General features: G+C 45.2%; 1 protein-coding gene across 1 annotated transcript in view; it reads right to left on the bottom strand.

Annotated features, from left to right (window-relative positions):
* Window positions 1-8882, bottom strand: part of LOC309556047 (uncharacterized protein) — a 53546-nt gene extending 44664 nt beyond the window's left edge. Inside the window, exon 1 of the mRNA XM_082258339.1 lies at window positions 8814-8882. Coding sequence (XP_082114465.1) covers window positions 8814-8831 — 18 coding nt within the window. The 5' untranslated portion in view covers window positions 8832-8882. The remainder of the gene's footprint in view (window positions 1-8813) is intronic.
* Window positions 8883-20203: the final 11321 nt, after the last annotated feature.

Below are 20203 nucleotides of genomic sequence, written 5' to 3'. Positions count from 1 at the left end.
TCAATTGGCGGGTCTGTGCGGGAGAACCTCAGACCAAACAGGAATAAACATAACCGCCAATTGCGCTTAACTTCCGTAAAACTAAGAGGGGTATATGCTAATGCCAGGAGCCTAGCTAATAAAATGGATGAGTTGGAAATGTTGGTACATGAGGAGGACATAGACCTTGTGGGAATAACAGAGACTTGGTTCGACCCCTCACATGACTGGCTGGCCAATATCCAAGGGTATTCGGTGTACCGGAAGGACAGGGTAGGAAAAAGAGGGGGAGGGGTATGTCTCCATGTCAAGAACAATATAAAGGTGATAGAAAGGAGTGACATTACGGATGGGATGAGCATGGATTTAGAATCTGTGTGGGTTGAACTCCATAGGGAAGGAGAAAAGGGAAAAGTAATTGTGGGGGTTTGCTATAGGCCACCTAACCAAGGGGAGGAGGTAGAGCTGGAATTTTTAGCACTAATGGGTAAAGTGGCAAAATTGGGATCAGTCATCGTATTGGGGGACTTCAATTACCCCGACATTGACTGGGAAGAGGGGACTGCACACTCACAGAAGGCCCGGCTATTCACGGAAACCTTACTGGATAATTACATGTCACAGTTGGTGGATTCTCCGACTAGAGAAAACGCAGTCCTGGATCTATTGCTCACTAATGACCCAGACATAATCTCGCAGGTAGGAGTCCAGGACAATCTGGGCTCTAGCGATCACAGGATGATCACATTTAGTGTAAATAACAACATAACAAGACAAGTGGGGAACATAAGAACCCTAAACTTCAGAAGGGCAAACTTTCCAAAATTGTACTCATTGATGGAAAGGGTAAACTGGGACCAAACCCTGGGATCCCTGACCACAGAGGAAAAATGGGAATGCTTTAGGAACATATTAGGCAAAGGCATCTTGCAGTGCATTCCTATGGGAAATAAATTTAGAAGAGACAAAGCCAAACCTGGCTGGCTAAACCGTAGCGTAAAAAACCTTATTAGGGGAAAAAAATTGGCCTTCAAGAAGTATAAATCAGAGGGCACAGTATCGGCTTTCCAGCAATACAAGGAGGCAAATAAGAAAAGTAAACAAGAAATCAAGATGGCTAAAATCAACTTTGAGAGACAAATAGCGGAGGATAGTAAAAAAAACCCAAAGAAATTCTTTAAATATATCAACAGCAAAAAAACTAAGGCAGAGCATATTGCACACATAATTAACGATGATGGGAGGATGGTTACAGAGGACACTGAAAAAGCAACCGTGCTAAATGCTTTTTTCTCGTCAGTCTTTACACAGGAAAAGGAGGGGTACACTGACCATGACAGTATAGTTAGTAGTAATAAACAGGACTTGCCACCATGGCTAACAGAGGGGGAAATCAGGGAAAGGCTGGATAAACTTAACACTAACAAATCACCAGGCCCGGATGGTGTACATCCGAGAGTACTCAAGGAACTCAGTAAAGTTATATCGAGACCACTGTTCCTGATCTTTGCTGACAGTATTAGGACAGGAGATGTACCAGGGGATTGGAAGAAAGCTAACGTGATTCCAATATTCAAAAAGGGCCAGAGGCATATCCCGGGAAATTATAGGCCTGTCAGTCTGACATCAGTAGTATGTAAACTTCTGGAGGGGATGATAAGGGACTATATTGTAGAGTTTGCTAAGGACAACAACATCATCAGCAGTAATCAGCACGGGTTTACAAATGGGCGTTCTTGTCAAACCAATCTCCTTACATTCTACGAGGAGGTGAGCTGTGAGCTAGATAGGGGCAGACCAGTGGATGTGGTGTACTTGGATTTCGCTAAGGCGTTTGATACAGTTCCCCACAAGCGCTTAATTTATAAAATAAGGTCTGCAGGTATCGATAGCAGGGTTTGCTCTTGGATACGGAACTGGCTAAAAAGGCGTGTCCAAAGGGTAGTAATAAACAGCGCATACTCAGACTGGTCTGAGGTAGTAAGCGGGGTCCCCCAAGGCTCAGTCCTGGGACCAACCTTGTTCAATTTATTCATAAACAGCATTGAGGTCGGGATCAGTAGTTCGATATCAGTTTTTGCAGATGACACAAAATTGGGCAGGGCAACAACTGCACAGCATGAAGCAGATATCCTACAGAATGACCTGGACAAAATAACGGAGTGGGCAACGACATGGCAAATGAGGTTTAACGTGGAGAAGTGTAAGGTTTTGCACTTGGGGACTAAAAACATAAAAACACAATACACTTTAGGAGGGGAGCCCTTGGGGGAATCAAAAATGGAGAAAGATCTGGGAGTCTTGGTTGATGATAGATTAGGAAACAGCATGCAATGTCAAGCGGCAGCTTCCAAAGCCATCAGAATATTAGCATGCATAAAGAAAGGGATGTATTCCAGAGATAAAACTATAATCCTTCCACTTTATAAAACTCTGGTCCGACCGCATCTGGAGTATTCTGTCCAGTTCTGGTCGCCAGTCCTCAGGAGGGATGTGTTGGAGCTGGAGAGAGTCCAGAGAAGGGCAACTAAACTAATTAGGGGATTGGAGGACCTTGACTATGAAGAGCGTCTACAATCGCTCGATTTATTCTCCCTGGAGAAGAGACGTCTGAGGGGGGACATGATAGCAATTTATAAATATCTTAATGGGGATCCCAGCTTAGAAAAAAAGCTGTTCATTCGAAGGGATTGCATGAGGACTCGAGGGCATACAATGCGATTAGAGGAGAAGCGTTTTAACCTCAGGCAACGCGGGGGGTTCTTTACTGTTAGGGCAACAAGATTGTGGAATTCTCTACCACAAGAGGTGGTTTCTGCGGGAAGTATGGTGGCTTTCAAAAGACTCTTAGACTTACATGTCAAGGATCAGAACATTCAGGGGTATGAGAGATGATTACAGCCACACACACCTACACAGGGGGAACTGGATGGACTATTGTCTTTATTCAACCTCACCTACTATGTAACTATGTATGTATGTATCGTTCATGGAACATGATGCCCCCATCGACATTGCACCGATTTGGCATGCGATTTGTCATGCCAGATTACATGTGAAATTGGAGCTTATTGCCAGCAAAACTGAGGGGGGGTGAAATCATTCAGCTGAACGCGCACAATTTCAAACTCGCATGTCAGTGCGACTTCAGGGGGAGATTTGGCAGACATCTGTACGGGTTCATGCGCAGACGTCTATTGGAGTCGCCAAAAATAGTGCAGAAACAACCTTTGGGAATCGGTGCGGCGCTGCAAAGTCAGAGTTGCACCAATTCGGACAGTGACGTTGCCGGCAGTAGGCTCTGATTTGGAATGCGATTTGACAAATCTGCCTGATGTGAACGGGGGGGCTTAAAGTTCCATGAACGACACCCCGAAACAGAGTGCAAAATGCAGTGAGCTTGACCGAATCGCATCGCATAGGCATTCACACCCACATGATGTGATTTTGCACATTTGCACCAAAATGTTGTAGGACCCTTCCCCCTCCCCTCCCCCAAATCTTATTGCATGGGTGTGAACATCCATGTGATTCGATTCAGGCAAGCATTGCATTGTGGGAAAGTGGGAGTTACTAAAAATGCAGAGAGGTGATTTATAGCTAAAAACGCCAAAAGAAAATGCTAAAAACAAAGCTGTAAAACTTGCTACAAAGCTGTTGGTGTTTATAGAACCTCCTGACTGCATGATCTGCCCTCACTTACAGACAGAACTTCATTCCTTTGATGTAAGAGCAAGAAATGATACATTGTGTTTATAGTTATCTCCCATTGTAACACATTGTGTTTATAGTTATCTCCCATTGTAACACATTGTGTTTATAGTTATCTCCCATTGGAATACATTGTGTTTATAGTTATCTCCCCTTGTAACACATTGTGTTTATAGTTATCTCCCATTGTAACACATTGTGTTTATAGTTATCTCCCATTGTAACACATTGTGTTTATAGTTATCCTCATTGTAACACATTGTGTTTATAGTTATCTCCCATTGTAACACATTGTGTTTATAGTTATCCTCATTGTAATACATTGTGTTTATAGTTATCTCCCATTGTAACACATTGTGTTTATAGTTATCTCCCATTGTAACACATTGTGTTTATAGTTATCTCCCAGCCTTAACATTGATAAACATTTCCCAGAGGCTCTTTTTGTTTTCTTTTTTTGACAGCTGTGAGTGAGAAGAGAAGGGCTCTGTATGGATCCAGGAAATGACGCTTTAACCACTTAAGCCCCGGAAGATTTTACCCCGTTCCTGACCAGGGTTTTTTTTGCGATTTTTTACTGCGTGACTTTAACAGACAATTGCGCGGTCGTGCGACGCTGTACCTAAACAAATTTCACGTCCTTTTTTTCCCACAAACAGAGCTTTCTTTTGGTGGTATTTGATCACCTGTGCGATTTTTTGATCATGCGCTATAAACAAAGAAAGAGCGTCAATTTTGCAAAAATAACAATATTTTTCACGTTTTTTTTATATGAAATTCCCCCCCCCAAAAAAAAATGTAAAAATCTAAATTTTTTAACATTTTCGACAAATTTGTTTTATGCTACCTATGTTTGGTAAAAAAAAAAAAAACGCAAAAAGCGTATTTAGATTGGTTTGCGCAAAAGTTATTGCGTTTACTAAGTGAAAGATTTGTCATTTTTGGTGTTTTTTTTTTTTTTTTTTAATGAGTAATGGCGGCGATCTGCGATTTTTTTTGCGGGACTGCGACATTGCGGCGGACAGATCGGACCCTTGACTGACATTTTTGACACTTTTGGGGTTACCAGTGACATTACTGCAGTAATCAGTGCTATATATATACTGTTACTGTAAAAATGACACTGGCAGGGAAGGGGTTAACTGTATTGGAGAGGGAGGGGTTAAGTGTGTCCTAGGGGCGTGATTCTAACTGTGATTGGCTGTCTGTTGAGCTGTAGAAACAGTGATCAACGGTCCTACATAGTAGAACCGTCTGATCACCATTCCTACACAGGGGAGAATGACAGGCGGCTGTGTTTACATCAGCCGCCTGCCTTTCTCGCTCTCCACCGCCGATCGCAGAGTGACTGGTGGACATCGGGTCCGCCGGTCACACGCACGGACTCCTTAGTGAACGAGCCGGGGTGGGCGGGCGCTCTCCCGCTATTGGCTCACAAGCCGGTCACAGGCTAGTGACGTGTATATATACGTCACTCTGCCTGGCCGGGGCTGATTGCTGCAGTATATCTACTTGCAGCGGTCGGCAAGTGGTTAAGATCATGAGGGGGGAGGGGGTGAATTGAGAATGCGATTTTTTGTAGCGATTAATCATGCAGCTCTACAGATCACGGCTTTGTGCGTTTCTCTAGGATTCTACAAACACCGATTTTCATCTACTTGTAGCCCAACACGTCCAATCAGAAGGAATCATTCTCATCTCTCTGCCGCTAATATTTTACCTTTTATAAGAGATAAAATCCATTCCTTACATCTAAGGGTACCAATCAAACTTTACAGACCCTCTGGGGCCTTCTCCTGCCTCCTCCCCCCCCCCCTCTGGGTCCTTCTCCTGCCTCCTCCCCCCCCCTCTGGGTCCTTCTCCTGCCTCTTCCCCCCCCCTCTGGGTCCTTCTCCTGCCTCCTCCCCCCCCCCCCTCTGGGTCCTTCTCCTGCCTCTTCCCCCCCCCTCTGGGTCCTTCTCCTGCCTCTTCCCCCCCCCCTCTGGGTCCTTCTCCTGCCTCTTCCCCCCCCCCCCTCTGGGTCCTTCTCCTGCCTCTTCCCCCCCCCCCCCCCTCTGGGTCCTTCTCCTGCCTCCACCCTGCATCCTTGTAGCCAAGAAGACTCGGTTTTCTTTTAGGCCTCAGGAAGGTGACAATCTACGTTTACTCAGATGGCATCCATGTGTCCCCTCCATCCCAGGACCTGGTCCTGTCCCAATGCTGAGCAAAGCAACGTACAGTATCTGACAAAAGTAAGTACACCCCTCACATGTGACAACACTGAAGAAATGAGACTTTGCTACAATGTAAAGTAGTGAGTGTACAGCTTGTATAACAGTGTATATTTACTGTCCCCTCAAAATAACTCAACACACAGCCATTAATGTCTAAACCGCTGGCAACAAAAGTCAGTACACCCCTAAGTGACAATCTCCAAATTGGGCCCAAAGTGACAATATTTTGTGGGGCCGCCATTATTTTCCAGCACTGCCTTAACCCTCTTGGGCATGGAGGTCACCAGAGCTTCACAGGTTGTCACTGGACTCCTCTTCCCCTCCTCCATGATGACATCACAGAGCTGGTGGATGTTAGAGACCTTCCCCTCCCCCACCTTCTGTTTGAGGATCCCCACAGATGCTCAATAGGGTTTAGGTCTGGAGACATGCTTGGCCAGTCCATCACCTTTACCCTCAGCTTCTTTAGCAAGGCAGTGGTCGTCTTGGAGGTGTTTGGGGTCGTTATGTTGGAATACTGCCCTGCCCCCCAGTCTCTGAAGGGAGGGGATCATGCTCTGCTTCAGTATGTCACAGTACATGTTGGCATTCATGGTTCCCTCAATGATCTGTAGCTCCCCAGTGCCGGCAGCGCTCATGCAGCCCCAGACCATGACACTCCCACCACCATGCTTGACTGTAGGAAGACACACTTGTCTTTGTACTCCTCACCTGGTTGCCCCCACACACGCCTGACACCATCTGACACCAAATAAGTTTATCTTGGTCTCATCAGAGCACAGGAGATGGTTCCAGTAATCCATGTCCTTAGTCTGTTTGTCTTCAGAAAACTGTTTGCAGGCTTTCTTGTCCATCATCTTTAGAAGAGGCTTCCTCCTGGGATGACAGCCATGCAGACCAATTTGATGCAGTGTGCGGCGTATGGTCTGAGCACTGACAGGCTGACCCCTCCCCCACCCCTTCAACCTCTGCAGCAATGCTGGCAGCACTCATACGTCTATTTCCCAAAGACAACCTCTGGATATGACGCTGAGCAGGTGCACTCAACTTCTTTGGTCGCCCATGGTGAGGCCTGTTCTGAGTGGAACCTGTCCTGTTATACCGCTGTATGGTCTTGGCCACCGTGCTGCAGCTCAGTTTCAGGGTCTTGGCAATCTTCTTATAGCCTAGGCCATCTTTATGTAGATCAACAATTCTTTTTTTCAGATCCTCAGAGAGTTCTTTGCCATGAGGTGCCATGTTGAACTTCCAGTGACCAGTATGAGAGAGTGAGAGCGATAACACCAAATATAACACACCTGTTCCCCATTCACACCTGAGACCTTGTAACACTAACGAGTCACATGACACCGGGGAGGGAAAATGGCTAATTGGGCCCAATTTGGACATTGTCACTTAGGGGTGTACTGACTTTTGTTGCCAGCGGTTTAGACATTAATGGCTGTGTGTTGTTATTTTGAGGGGACAGTAAATTTACACTGTTATACAAGCTGTACACTCACTACTTTACATTGTAGCAAAGTGTTATTTCTTCAGTGTTGTCACATGGGAGGGGTGTACTTACTTTTGTGAGATTCTATATATATATATATATATTGGGGGATAGATATATTGTATACAGAGGGGGAGGGGTGTATGCAGGGATGTATACAGAGGGGGGAGGGATGTATACAGAGGGGGAGGGGTGTATACAGAGGGGGAGGGGTGTATACAGAGGGGGAGGGGTGTATGCAGGGGTGTATACAGAGGGGGAGGGGTGTATACAGAGGGGGAGGGGTGTATACAGAGGGGGAGGGGTGTATGCAGGGGTGTATACAGAGGGGGAGGGGTGTATACAGAGGGGGAGGGGTGTATACAGAGGGGGAGGGGTGGTACAGATCCCATCTCACTCAGCAAAACTTTCATATTCTTACATTTATGTTGCAGCGATGCTCTGCAGACTGTGGTACAGTAGATTTAGGTGTGAAGCTCTGCAGGGTATTGCACTGTCTGTATACAGTGTTGTACAGTAGATAAAGTTCTGCAGAGTACTATATACAGAAAGTGCGATGCTCTGCAGACTGTTGTTCATAGAAGGTGTAATGTTCTGCAGAGTTCTGCAGAGTTGTGCTGTGTACATAGGTATGAAGCTCTGCAGAGCATTGCACTTGTCTGTATAGAGGGGGGTGTGATGGTCTGCAGGTTGATGTGTGTATAGAAGGTGTAATACTCTGCAGTGTTGAGCAAAGGATACAAATCTGCCGAACCGTATATAAAGAAGGTGCAATGCTCTGCAGAGTGTTGTGCTGTGTATATGCAGAGTATTGCACTGAGTATGGAGGGGGTGTGATAGTCTGCAGTGTTGTGCTGTGTGTATGATGCTGTGCAGAGCATTGCACTGAGTATGGAGGGGTGTGATGGTCTGCAGAGTGTTGTACTGTGTGTATGCAGAGTATTGCACTGTATATAGAGGGGGTGTGATAGTCTGCAGTGTTGTGCTGTGTGTATGCAGAGTATTGCACTGTGTATAGAGGGGGTGTGATGGTCTGCAGAGTGTTGTGCTGTCTGTGTGAAGCTGTGCAGAGTATTGCACTGTGTATGGAGGGGTGTGATGGTCTGCAGAGTGTTGTACTGTGTGTATGCAGAGTATTGCACTGTATATAGAGGGGGTGTGATAGTCTGCAGTGTTGTGCTGTGTGTATGCAGAGTATTGCACTGTATATAGAGGGGGTGTGATAGTCTGCAGTGTTGTGCTGTGTGTATGCAGAGTATTGCACTGTATATAGAGGGGGTGTGATAGTCTGCAGTGTTGTGCTGTGTGTATGCAGAGTATTGCACTGTGTATAGAGGGGTGTGATGGTCTGCAGAGAGTTGTGCTGTGTATGGAGGGGTGTGATAGTCTGCAGACAGCTCCCCTCCCCCCTCACTCACCCCGGAGGGCCCCTCCATCCTCCTGGTGTCTCTCGGATCCTCTGCTGGTGGAGGCCGCTCGTCACGTGACTGCAGGAGACCGGAAATGGGGCGGGGTCACGTGACTGCCGGCCGACACTGACTTGGCAGCAGTTCCGGTGCTGAGAGCCGAGGAACCGCGGAGAGCGGGGGGAGGGGAGAGGAGGGGCCCCTGAGAGACCCGGGGGCCACACATTGTATACATTGTATTATATATATATACAGTACTCAGTGTATACATTGTATTATATACACAGCACTCAGTGTATACATTGTATTATATATACAGCACTCAGTGTATACATTGTATTATATATATACAGTACTCAGTGTATACATTGTATTATATATATACAGCACTCAGTGTATACATTGTATTATATATATACAGCACTCAGTGTATACATTGTATTATATATATACAGTACTCAGTGTATACATTGTATTATATATACAGCACTCAGTGTATACATTGTATTATATATACAGCACTCAGTGTATACATTGTATTATATATACAGCACTCAGTGTATACATTGTATTATATATACAGTACTCAGTGTATACATTGTATTATATATATACAGTACTCAGTGTATACATTGTATTATATATATATACAGCACTCAGTGTATACATTGTATTATATATACAGTACTCAGTGTATACATTGTATTATATATATATACAGTACTCAGTGTATACATTGTATTATATATATATACAGCACTCAGTGTATACATTGTATTATATATATACAGTACTCAGTGTATACATTGTATTATATATACAGTACTCAGTGTATACATTGTATTATATATACAGTACTCAGTGTATACATTGTATTATATATACAGCACTCAGTGTATACATTGTATTATATATACAGCACTCAGTGTATACATTGTATTATATATACAGCACTCAGTGTATACATTGTATTATATATACAGCACTCAGTGTATACATTGTATTATATATATACAGCACTCAGTGTATACATTGTATTATATATATACACAGCACTCAGTGTATACATTGTATTATATATACAGCACTCAGTGTATACATTGTATTATATATACAGCACTCAGTGTATACATTGTATTATATATACAGCACTCAGTGTATACATTGTATTATATATACAGTACTCAGTGTATACATTGTATTATATATACAGTACTCAGTGTATACATTGTATTATATATACAGCACTCAGTGTATACATTGTATTATATATATACAGCACTCAGTGTATACATTGTATTATATATATACAGCACTCAGTGTATACATTGTATTATATATACACAGCACTCAGTGTATACATTGTATTATATATACAGCACTCAGTGTATACATTGTATTATATATACAGCACTCAGTGTATACATTGTATTATATATACAGTACTCAGTGTATACATTGTATTATATATACAGTACTCAGTGTATACATTGTATTATATATACAGCACTCAGTGTATACATTGTATTATATATATACAGCACTCAGTGTATACATTGTATTATATATATACAGCACTCAGTGTATACATTGTATTATATATACACAGCACTCAGTGTATACATTGTATTATATACAGTACTCAGTGTATACATTGTATTATATATACAGCACTCAGTGTATACATTGTATTATATATACAGCACTCAGTGTATACATTGTATTATATATATACAGCACTCAGTGTATACATTGTATTATATATACAGCACTCAGTGTATACATTGTATTATATATACAGCACTCAGTGTATACATTGTATTATATATATACAGTACTCAGTGTATACATTGTATTATATATACAGCACTCAGTGTATACATTGTATTATATATACACAGCATCGCATCGGTCGTTACCGCCGGAAAGGCGACCGCCGTCTCTAAAAAACGGTACCGGGATGATGCCTCTAACTAGAGGCATCATCCCGGTATAACCACACAAAGTCAGCCGACGTAGGCCTACGTCGCTGGTCGTAAAGTGGGTAATATTTGTCAGCAATATCTTCATATAGAAATATGAAGATTTAATCCCACTTTACACTGGGAGACTTAGATTGTTGTAGACCATTGCCATGAAGTCTGTGACTCCTAAATAATGTGTGTATTACATATCCCTTAATGTCAGACAGGTTTTCCCTATTTGTGTATTCCAGCTTCAATGTGAGAGAGACACACAGACTGTCATTGGCAGCCTTGTCCTATTGTTTGTGTATTGAGATGGAATGTGGATTGTGTCTGTTCCATTGTTAAATGTTAATGACCTCACATTGTTCTGTCCAGATGGCTAGATAATTAGTTTAGGTTAATTATGTTCTTGTATACACTTTCATCTGCATATGATAATGTAATCAGGCAGAGGGGAGGGATTGTGTACACTGTATGGGAGTGACTGAGTGTAAATCTGTTTTCATTAGATTGTGAATTTCAGGGCCTGTTCCCCACAATGTCCACCTGGGCGGTAACCTTGTGGGGGAAAACTGTATAAAAGAGCAGCTGTACCATTAAAGTTTGAGTTATACTTCACCCTCGATCCAGAGTCCTGTCTCTTATTGGGGGAATCTGCTACAAGGGATTGCTATGCTCTTCATACGCCCTTGAATATTCACTAAGCTCTTGTAAGAGCTTGTTTCTGTTCCTGTGCCTGCTGCCCTCTCTGGGGAAAGAGGTTCACCCACTGGAACCTGGAGCCTTGTCGTAGGTCCAGGGTGGGTAGGAGACGGCAAGACCCCAACCAAGCTGCGGAGGTTCATGGTGTCTACAGTGGTTATGGTGTCTGGTGGAGTGCTTGGAGCCCTCTAGAAGCACTAGGAGCATCCGTCAACGGAGGTACCCAGTCGGGGTGTCGGTTGATCGGTTACAGACAGGCTCTCCCTATTGTCTATCTATTGAGGTGTGATGTGGATTGTGTTAAGTCTGTCTGTTACACTTTTTATGTTAATGACCTCACATTGTTCTGTCCAGATGGCTAGATAATTAGTTCAGGTTAATTCTATTTCTGTATACAATTTCATCTGCATATGATAATGTAATCAGGCAACCCCTGACCTGTGTGTGGTAATCTGATCAGGAGAGGGAGGTCCATGCTGTATCTAAATTCTGTGAGACTGTTCAATAAAGAGAGATTCCAGTACTGTCGGCTAGCTTTGTATGTAGGGTAGCTGGGAAACTGTGGTATATATGTTCACGACTGTGAGGAAGCCGTATACTGACAGAAGACCACAAGTACAGTGTGGTTTCGGAGTTCCGTTACATTGGTGACAAGTGGTGGGATGCTTCCTGCCGTCTGGGACATCCAAACCTCCACCGGGATCCAAGGCCCGGATAGCAGAAGAGGAAAAGGTACAGATATCAGCCGCCATGGGAGAGGAATTTGGAAGGAGGTTGGTGAGAGATGCGGATACAGCACAGGGTACCAGTGTCGGAGAAGGTCCTGCTAGGAGGGGGTGATGTAATCTGCTGGGAACTCAGAAGGAAGTGCTAGCCAGTGAGCAGCAACACCAGGGAAAAATCCTCCCCTCCTTCCAGGAAAATTTGAATGGTATTTTTGGGGAGACAACCGCACAAGGAATGGAAAGCTGAGTTAAGCAGGCTGGTCCAGGTGGAGATGCGGTTGGAGGAGAGCTACAAAGCCCTTCGCTGGTATGTAACCCAAGTGTGCCCATGGACAGCGGATGACAGCCCAATGGAAGGCTTTTGCTATGGCGGCCTGGGGCTGTTATTAGAGAGGCTGTCCAAGGACCCCGACTTTGGGAGCGATTTGGAGTGGCGGTTAGAGGAAATTGTGGATTACAGAAAAGAGATCCTGAACATTACGGAAGTGTTCTGGGCACTGTAAGGATTTGGAGTTTCTGGCCGTCCAGGAATGGGACTTGGAGATCACCTACAGATGGCTGCTAGACTCTGCTCAGCGCCGGGCCTAGGCTCCCCTTGCCTGGGAATATCCAGAAGTACCAGCAGACAGTCCAGAAATCCTGACTGAAGAATCGACAATGTGGCACAGTAATAGTGTGCTTTGCTCACCTGTACCCACGGTCTTGGATGCGGAGGTCTTATGGCGGATGCAGCAAGTGCTGACTCACCTTGATGAACCTGTTTCTGCATGGGACGAGCTTGGATGGAGGAATGCATCTGTCCAGCAGCTGGATAAAGGTATGGGAGAAGAGGAAGCAGCCAGCTCATCTTCCCAGCTGCAGTTTAAAAGGTATGGTAGAAGAGGAAGCCATCTTCATTCCCCAACCACGGATGACAGATTTAGTTGACTTTCCATCTGAAGATGATATGGATGATAAATCACCTGCCAAAGTGTTGGCACTGGGCCCAAGTGCCACCAGTCCATGCCTTGGACTTTCAGCAATTCCGGAGACTGGGGATTTAAAAGATTTTTCTGCTGAGGAGGAACGTCCCAGTGAGCCTACAGCAGAAGAGCGGGCATCCAGGCCTAGTGCTGCTGACCTCTGCCTGCAACAATTGGTGACCCAGGAAGAGGTGTGCAAGGCAACTGACTTTACAGTTTACTTTCCTGCAGAACAGCTGGCGTCAGGGCCTAACAGCACTGAGCACTGCCCAACACCAACCGCAGCTTCAGCCTTCCTGAGAGAAGAGGTAGCGGATCTTTCTCCTACATCACTGACAGGGACATGGGATTTCCTGCCAGCAGCATCTGTGGAGTTAGAAGAAACTTCTCTAGTTGAAGTGCTGACAACTGGATAGAGGGTCCAAGACCTCTGCCCCACACCTGTGGGAGTTCCGGAGGCCCAGGGTGAGAAGGGAGAGGAGGTTGTTGTCCTTCCTCCACAACAGTCAGTCAGAGCGGAGGAAACTTTCTTACCTCCCCAGCCTCTGGAATTGCTGAAAGTCCAGGGCATGGGCTGGTGGCACTTGGGCCCAGTGCCAACACTTTGGCGGGTGATTTATCATCCATATCCTCTGATGTAATGGGTTCTTCCCTGGAAGAAGCTGTGTGGGCACGCAGCGTAACGCGTAGGACGCCAAACCGGAAGTGACGTAGCGGCAATACGAGTGTTATGCATTTTAAGTCTGCTTTAATAAAATAACCAAACGGTACTTCACTATTGTGGCCCCATTTATTTTGGAGATACAAAGGCTCCACACATACCCCTTGGAATATCGTTTGAAAAAGGATTGAGTGTGGGGATTAGTGACCGGATCCATTAACCATAGAAAAGGAGGAAATACCACATATGATACAATACAAAGCTGGTTATAAAGGCAATTGAGGTGAGCGCTTAGGACACCTAGTGGCCACTGCATGGAGGAGCACCTGCATGAATTTTGGGAAAGAAAAGGCGTTTGAACATACACAACCTTATTTATATTTATTTCAGTGTAATATAAGGACACTTTTGGCACTTTATCACTTTTGAATTATACATTTATTGTAAGCTTAAAAGCACATACTTTATCACTGGCACTTTATTTAACAATGTATAATACATTTTAAGGATTGTTTATAGCACAAATTTTACATCACCTATAAGAAATATTTTATATTTGAGAGATATTAATGAAAATTTTTTCTAATTGTTATTATTTATGCACTGGAGAATATTTATACAATCTTAGCACAAGGGATTTATATTATTAGCATTTGAAAGCACTGAAAGTAAATGTATTTATATGAATAACATATCCTCTGATGAAAGTCCTCTGATGAAAGTCAATTAAATCTGTGGTTGGGGAATGAAGATGGCTTCCTCTTCTCCCATACCTTTATCCAGTGGCTGGACAGACGTATTCCTCCATCCAAGCTCATCCTGTGCAGAAACAGGTTCGTCAAGGTGAGTCAGCACTTGCTGCATCCGCCATAAGACTTCCGCATCCAAGACCGTGGGTGCAGGTGAGCAAAGCACACTATTACTGTGCCACATTGTCGATTCTTCAGTCAGGGTTTCTGATTGTCAGCTGGTACTTCTGGATATTCCCAGGCAAGGGGAGCCCAGGCCCGGCGCTGAGCAGAGTCTAGCAGCAATCTGTAGGCGATCTCCAGCTCCCATTCCTGAAAGGCCAAAAACTCCAAATCTTCCAGTGCCCAGAACACTTCCGAGATGTTCAGGATATCTTTTCTGTAATCCTCAATTTCCTCTAAATGTCACTCCAAATCATTCCCCAAGTTGGGGTCCTTGGACAGCCTCTCTAATAACAGCCCTGGGCCGCCGTAGCAAAAGCCTTCCATTGGGCTGTCGTTCGCTGTCCATGGGCACACTTGGGTTACATACCAGTGAAGGGCTCTGAAGCTCTCGTCCAACCGCATCTCCACCTGGACCAGCCTGCTTAACTCAGCTTTCCATTCCTTGTGCGGTTGTCTCCACAGAAACACCATTCGAACTTCGTACTGCGACCAGTACTTTTCCTGGAAGGAGGGGAGAATTTTTCCCTGGTGTCGCTGCTCACGGGCTAGCGCTTCCTTCCAGAGTTCCAAGCAGATTGAATCATACCATCCTAGCAGGACCTTCTCTGACACTGGTCCCCTGTGCTGTATCTGCATCTCTCGCAACCTCCTTCCGAATTCCTCTTCCATGGCGGCTGACATCTGTACCTCTCCTCTTCTGCTATCTGGACCTTGGATCCCGGTGGAGGTTTGGATGTCCCAGACTCCAGGAAGCATCCCATTGCTTGCCACCAATATAACGGAACTGCGACCCACACTGTGTTCGTGGTCTTCCGTCAGTATGCCGCCTCCTTCAGCCTTGAACATAGATATCAAATATTCCAGCCGCCCCCATACAAAGCTAGCCGACACTTAGCTTGTATAAGCTTTGGAACCTTCTCTTTTATTGAACATTCTCACCCACTTTATATACAGCATGGACATCCTCCTGCTGATCAAATTACCCCATCAGGTCAGAGGTTGCCTGATTACATTATCATATGCAGATAAATTTGTATCTCTCAAGAAATATGAAGATTTGATCCTAATTTACACTGTAAGACCTACTGTATAAGCCTGTTGCCAAGAAGTCTGTGACTCCTAAATACTCAAAGCAATGCTTTAGATGTGTATTGTCCTGGACTCTGAACTCTCCTTCAAACCCCACATCCAATCGCTGTCAAAATCTTGCCGCCTCAGCCTCCGCAACATCTCCAAAATATGCCCCTTTCTAACCAAAGACACAACAAAGCTCTTAGTTCACTCCCTGGTCATTTTGCGCCTCGACTATTGCAATTCCCTTCTCATTGGCATACCTATACATAGGCTATCCACCCTTCAATCCATCATGAATGCTGCCGCCAGACTCATCCATCTTACCAATCGCTCGGTGTCCTCTGCTCCTCTCTGTCAAGCCCTCCACTGGCTTCCGCTCACCCAACAAATTAAATTCAAAATACTTACAACATCTTACAAAGCAATCCACAGCTTAGCCCCCAGCTACATCACCAGCCTCGTCCCAAAATACCAACCTAATCGCTCTCTTCGTTCCTCTCAAAACCTCCTGCTCTCTAGCTCCCTCGTCACCTCCTCCCATGCTCGCCTCCAGGACTTTTCCAGAGCCTCTCCAATCCTATGGAACTCCTTACCCTTATCTGTCCGATATCTCCTACTCTATTAGCTTTTAGGCGATCTCTAAAAACCCTCCTTTTCAGAGAAGCCTATCCTACCCACACTTAACAAATATACCTCCATTTTCTCCATCAGCCCATCCCCCACGGTTATTGCCTTTTGTTTCACTTGACCCTCCCTTCTAGATTGTAGGCTCTAACGAGCAGGGCCCTCTAGTTCCTCCTGTTTTGAATTGTACTGTAACTGTATTGTCTTCCCTCACATTGTAAAGCGCTGCGCAAACTGTTGGCGCTATATAAATCCTGAATAATAATAATAATAATAATAAATGTACTTCAATGTAGGAGACGGACAGACAGTCACTGACAGGCTCTCTCTATTGTCTATTGCGTTGTGATGTGGATTGTGTTAAGTCTGTCTGTTCTATTGTTAAATGTTAATGACCTCACAATGTTCTGTCCAGATGGCTAGATGATTAGTTCAGATTAATTATATTTCTGTATACAATTTCCTCTGTATATGATAATGTAATCAGGCAACCACTGACCTATGTATGGTAATCTGATCAGGAGGGGGAGGTCCATGCTGTATCTAAATTCTGTGTGACTGTTCAATAAAGAGAAATTCCAGTACAAGCTAAGTTGTCGGCTAGCTTTGTATGGGGGCGGCTGAGAAAATCTGATATCTATGTTCATGACTGGGAGGAAGCCGTATACTGACGGAAGTCCACAAGTACAGTGTGGGCTGGAGTTCTGTTACAGACACGAACATGAAAAATCAAAATTCCTAATTTTAAAGGCCTATTGTGACGGTACTCACCATTAGGGTTGAGCGGACACCTGGATGTCCGTGTTCGGCGGGTTCGGCCGAACTTGGAAAAAAACCGTGTCCCGGACTTTTTCCGAACTTTACCCGGACACCGAACCCCATTGAAGTCAATGGGGATCCGAACTTTCAGGCACTAAAATGGCTCTAAAACACCAATGGAAAGGGCTAGAGTGCTGCAAATGGCAGCAAAACTTAGTTAAGAGCATGGCAAGTGCTCTGCAAACAAATGTGGATAGGGAAATAACTTAAAACAACAAAAAAAACTGAAAAATAAACAATTTTCTTCATCTGTGAAGAACGAGGCCCATATGGAGTAGGGAGGGAGGTTGAGGTGGCGGTGTAGGTGGAAGCGGCGTTGGAGGGGGACGAGGTAGCCAACACTGCTTTTTTTTCAGTCATTTTAAATTAGGGTACACCCCAAAAGAGTGAGAAAGATCAAAAATATAACAATGGCTGGGTAAGGTCGGTATCCATCTCTATTCTGCACAAGGTACGGAAAAGTCCTGTGGGATCCATGCCTGGTTCATTTTAATGAACGTGAGCTTTTCCACATTGTCTCTGGACAGGCGGCTGCGCTTGTCTGTGATAACGCCCCCAGCCATGCTAAATACATGTTCAGATAATACACTGGCTGCAGGGCACGCCAGCACCTCCAAGGCATAAAAGGCAAGCTCAGGCCATGTGCCCAATTTGGAGACCCAGAAGTTGAAGGGAGCAGACCCGTGTATTCACTACACATACTGCTCCACCATGTTGGTGAAATGCTGCCTCCTGCTAAGACGTTCCATATGAGCTGCTGGTGCTGCTGTTTGTTGTGGCGTGCTGACAAAGCTTTTCCACATTTCGGCCATGCTAACCCTGCCTTCTGAGGTGCTGGCGGTGCGCTGGTTGCGTTGGCGACCTCTTCTTCCTCCTCCTCTGCCTTGGCCTTGTGCTTCCACTGTGGCCCCGCTGTCAGGTGGGAATGCCAGCAGCATCGCATCTACCAGCGTGCGCTTGTACTCGTGCATCTTGCGATCGCGCTCCAGTGAGTGAATTAAGGACGGTACGTTGTCCTTGTAACGGGGATCCAGCAGCGTGGCCACTCAGTAATCAGCACAAGTTAGAATGTGGGCAACTCGGCGGTCGTTGTGGAGTCACTGCAGCATGTAATCGCTCATGTCTGGCAGGCTGCCCAGAGGCAAGAAAGGCTGTCCTCTGTGGGAGGTGTATCGTCTGTGTCCTCTGTATCCCCCCAGCCATGCACCAGTGATGGCCATGAGCTGGCCTGGGTGCCACCCTGCTGTGAACATGGTTCCATCTCCTCCTCCTCATCCTCCAGAACTGTGCCCCTGCTGGACAATTGTGTCCCTGGCGTTTGTGTGTGCAGGAACCCACCCTCGGAGCCACTTGCGAATGACTGCCCTGAAAGCCTTGGAAATGTTACCTCTTCATCCTCCTCATCCTGTGCCACATCCTCTTCCATCATCGCCCGAATCGTTTTTTGAAGGAGGCATAGAAGTGGGATAGTTAAGCTGACAAACGGCGTCATCGGCACTGGCCATGTTGGTGGAGTACTCAAAACAGCGCAACAAGGCACACAGGTCTCGCATGGAGGCCCAGTTATTGGTGGTGAAGTGGTGCTGTTCCGCAGAGCGACTCACGCGTGCGTGCTGCAGCTGAAACTCCACTATGGCCTGCTGCTGCTCGCACAATCTTTCCAGCATGTGCAAGGTGGAGTTCCACCTTGTGGGCACGTCACATATGAGGCGGTGAGCGGGAAGGCCGAAGTTACGCTGCAGCGCTGACAGGCGAGCAGCAGCAGGGTGAGAACCCCCGAAAGTGCGCACAGATGGCCCGCACTTTCTGCAGCAGCTCTGACATATCGGGGTAGTTTTTAAGGAACCTCTGCACCACCAAATTCAGCACTTGCGCCAGGCAAGGGATGTTCGTCAAACCGGCTAGGCCCAGAGCTGCTATGAGATTTTGCCCGTTATTGCACACCCCCAGGCCGGGCTTGAGGCTCGCTGGCAGCAACCACTCATTTGTCTGCTGTTCCATGCTCCTCCACAACTCCTGCGCGGTGTGTGGTTTTTCCCCCAAACAGACAAGTTTTAAAACTGCCTGCTGTCGTTTACCCCTGGCTGTGCTGAAGTTGGTGGTGAAGGTGTTACGCTGACCTGATGAGGAGGCGGTAGAGGATGAGGAAGCAGAGTAGGAGGAGTTAGGAACAGGAGGCAAACTGAAGCGCCCTGCAATCCTCGGTGGTGTAAAAGTGGATATTTCTGCGCTAATATAATTATAAAAAATTAGTATTGTAGGGTGAGCTGCTGCACAAAGGAATCACAGAAAAAACCCATAGTGGAAATTAAACGAAAATGTGCTGCGCTAGAAAATAGTGAATAATGAAATCACCAAAAAAATACAAAAAATATATAATACAGAAAATATATATATCACTCTGTATGTGTGTCAGGATAAGGTAACCTGAAATTAATCAGTATTCCTTAAAAATGTGAATTTCACCAATGTATATCAATAATCACATAAATCATAAATCATCCAGTGTAAAATATAATAAAGTGAAAAATTAGGATAATAATTAAATTAAATCCCAATAAAGTCCATGCAAAAATTAGGAGAAAATCCAAGAAGGTGTGCCACAAGATCCCAAAGAGTGCATCCACGTAATTCCTTGTAAGAATATAATAGACACCAACGTGTAAATCACCCAGGGAAAATCAGATGGCTGCTTACCAGAACGGGTAGGTCTCTCAAGCTAATGAGTAGACCACAGAAAGCTTAAGTGTAATGCCAATCCTCGGTGGTGGAAGGACATGCGCCAAATTGCTATCCGCCTCAGGCCCATCCGCCACTGCATTTACCCAGTGTGCCGTTAGGGAGATATAACGCCTCTGACCGTGCTTACTGGTCCACGTATCGGTAGTTAGGTGGACCTTGGCACAGATGGCGTTGCGCAGTGCACACCTGATTTTTTCCCCCACTTGGTTGTG

The sequence above is a fragment of the Pelophylax lessonae genome (genome assembly GCF_965119305.1).
Source record: "Pelophylax lessonae genome assembly, chromosome: 5".
NCBI lineage: Eukaryota > Metazoa > Chordata > Amphibia > Anura > Ranidae > Pelophylax > Pelophylax lessonae.
This window is presented reverse-complemented; position numbering and strand designations above follow the sequence as displayed.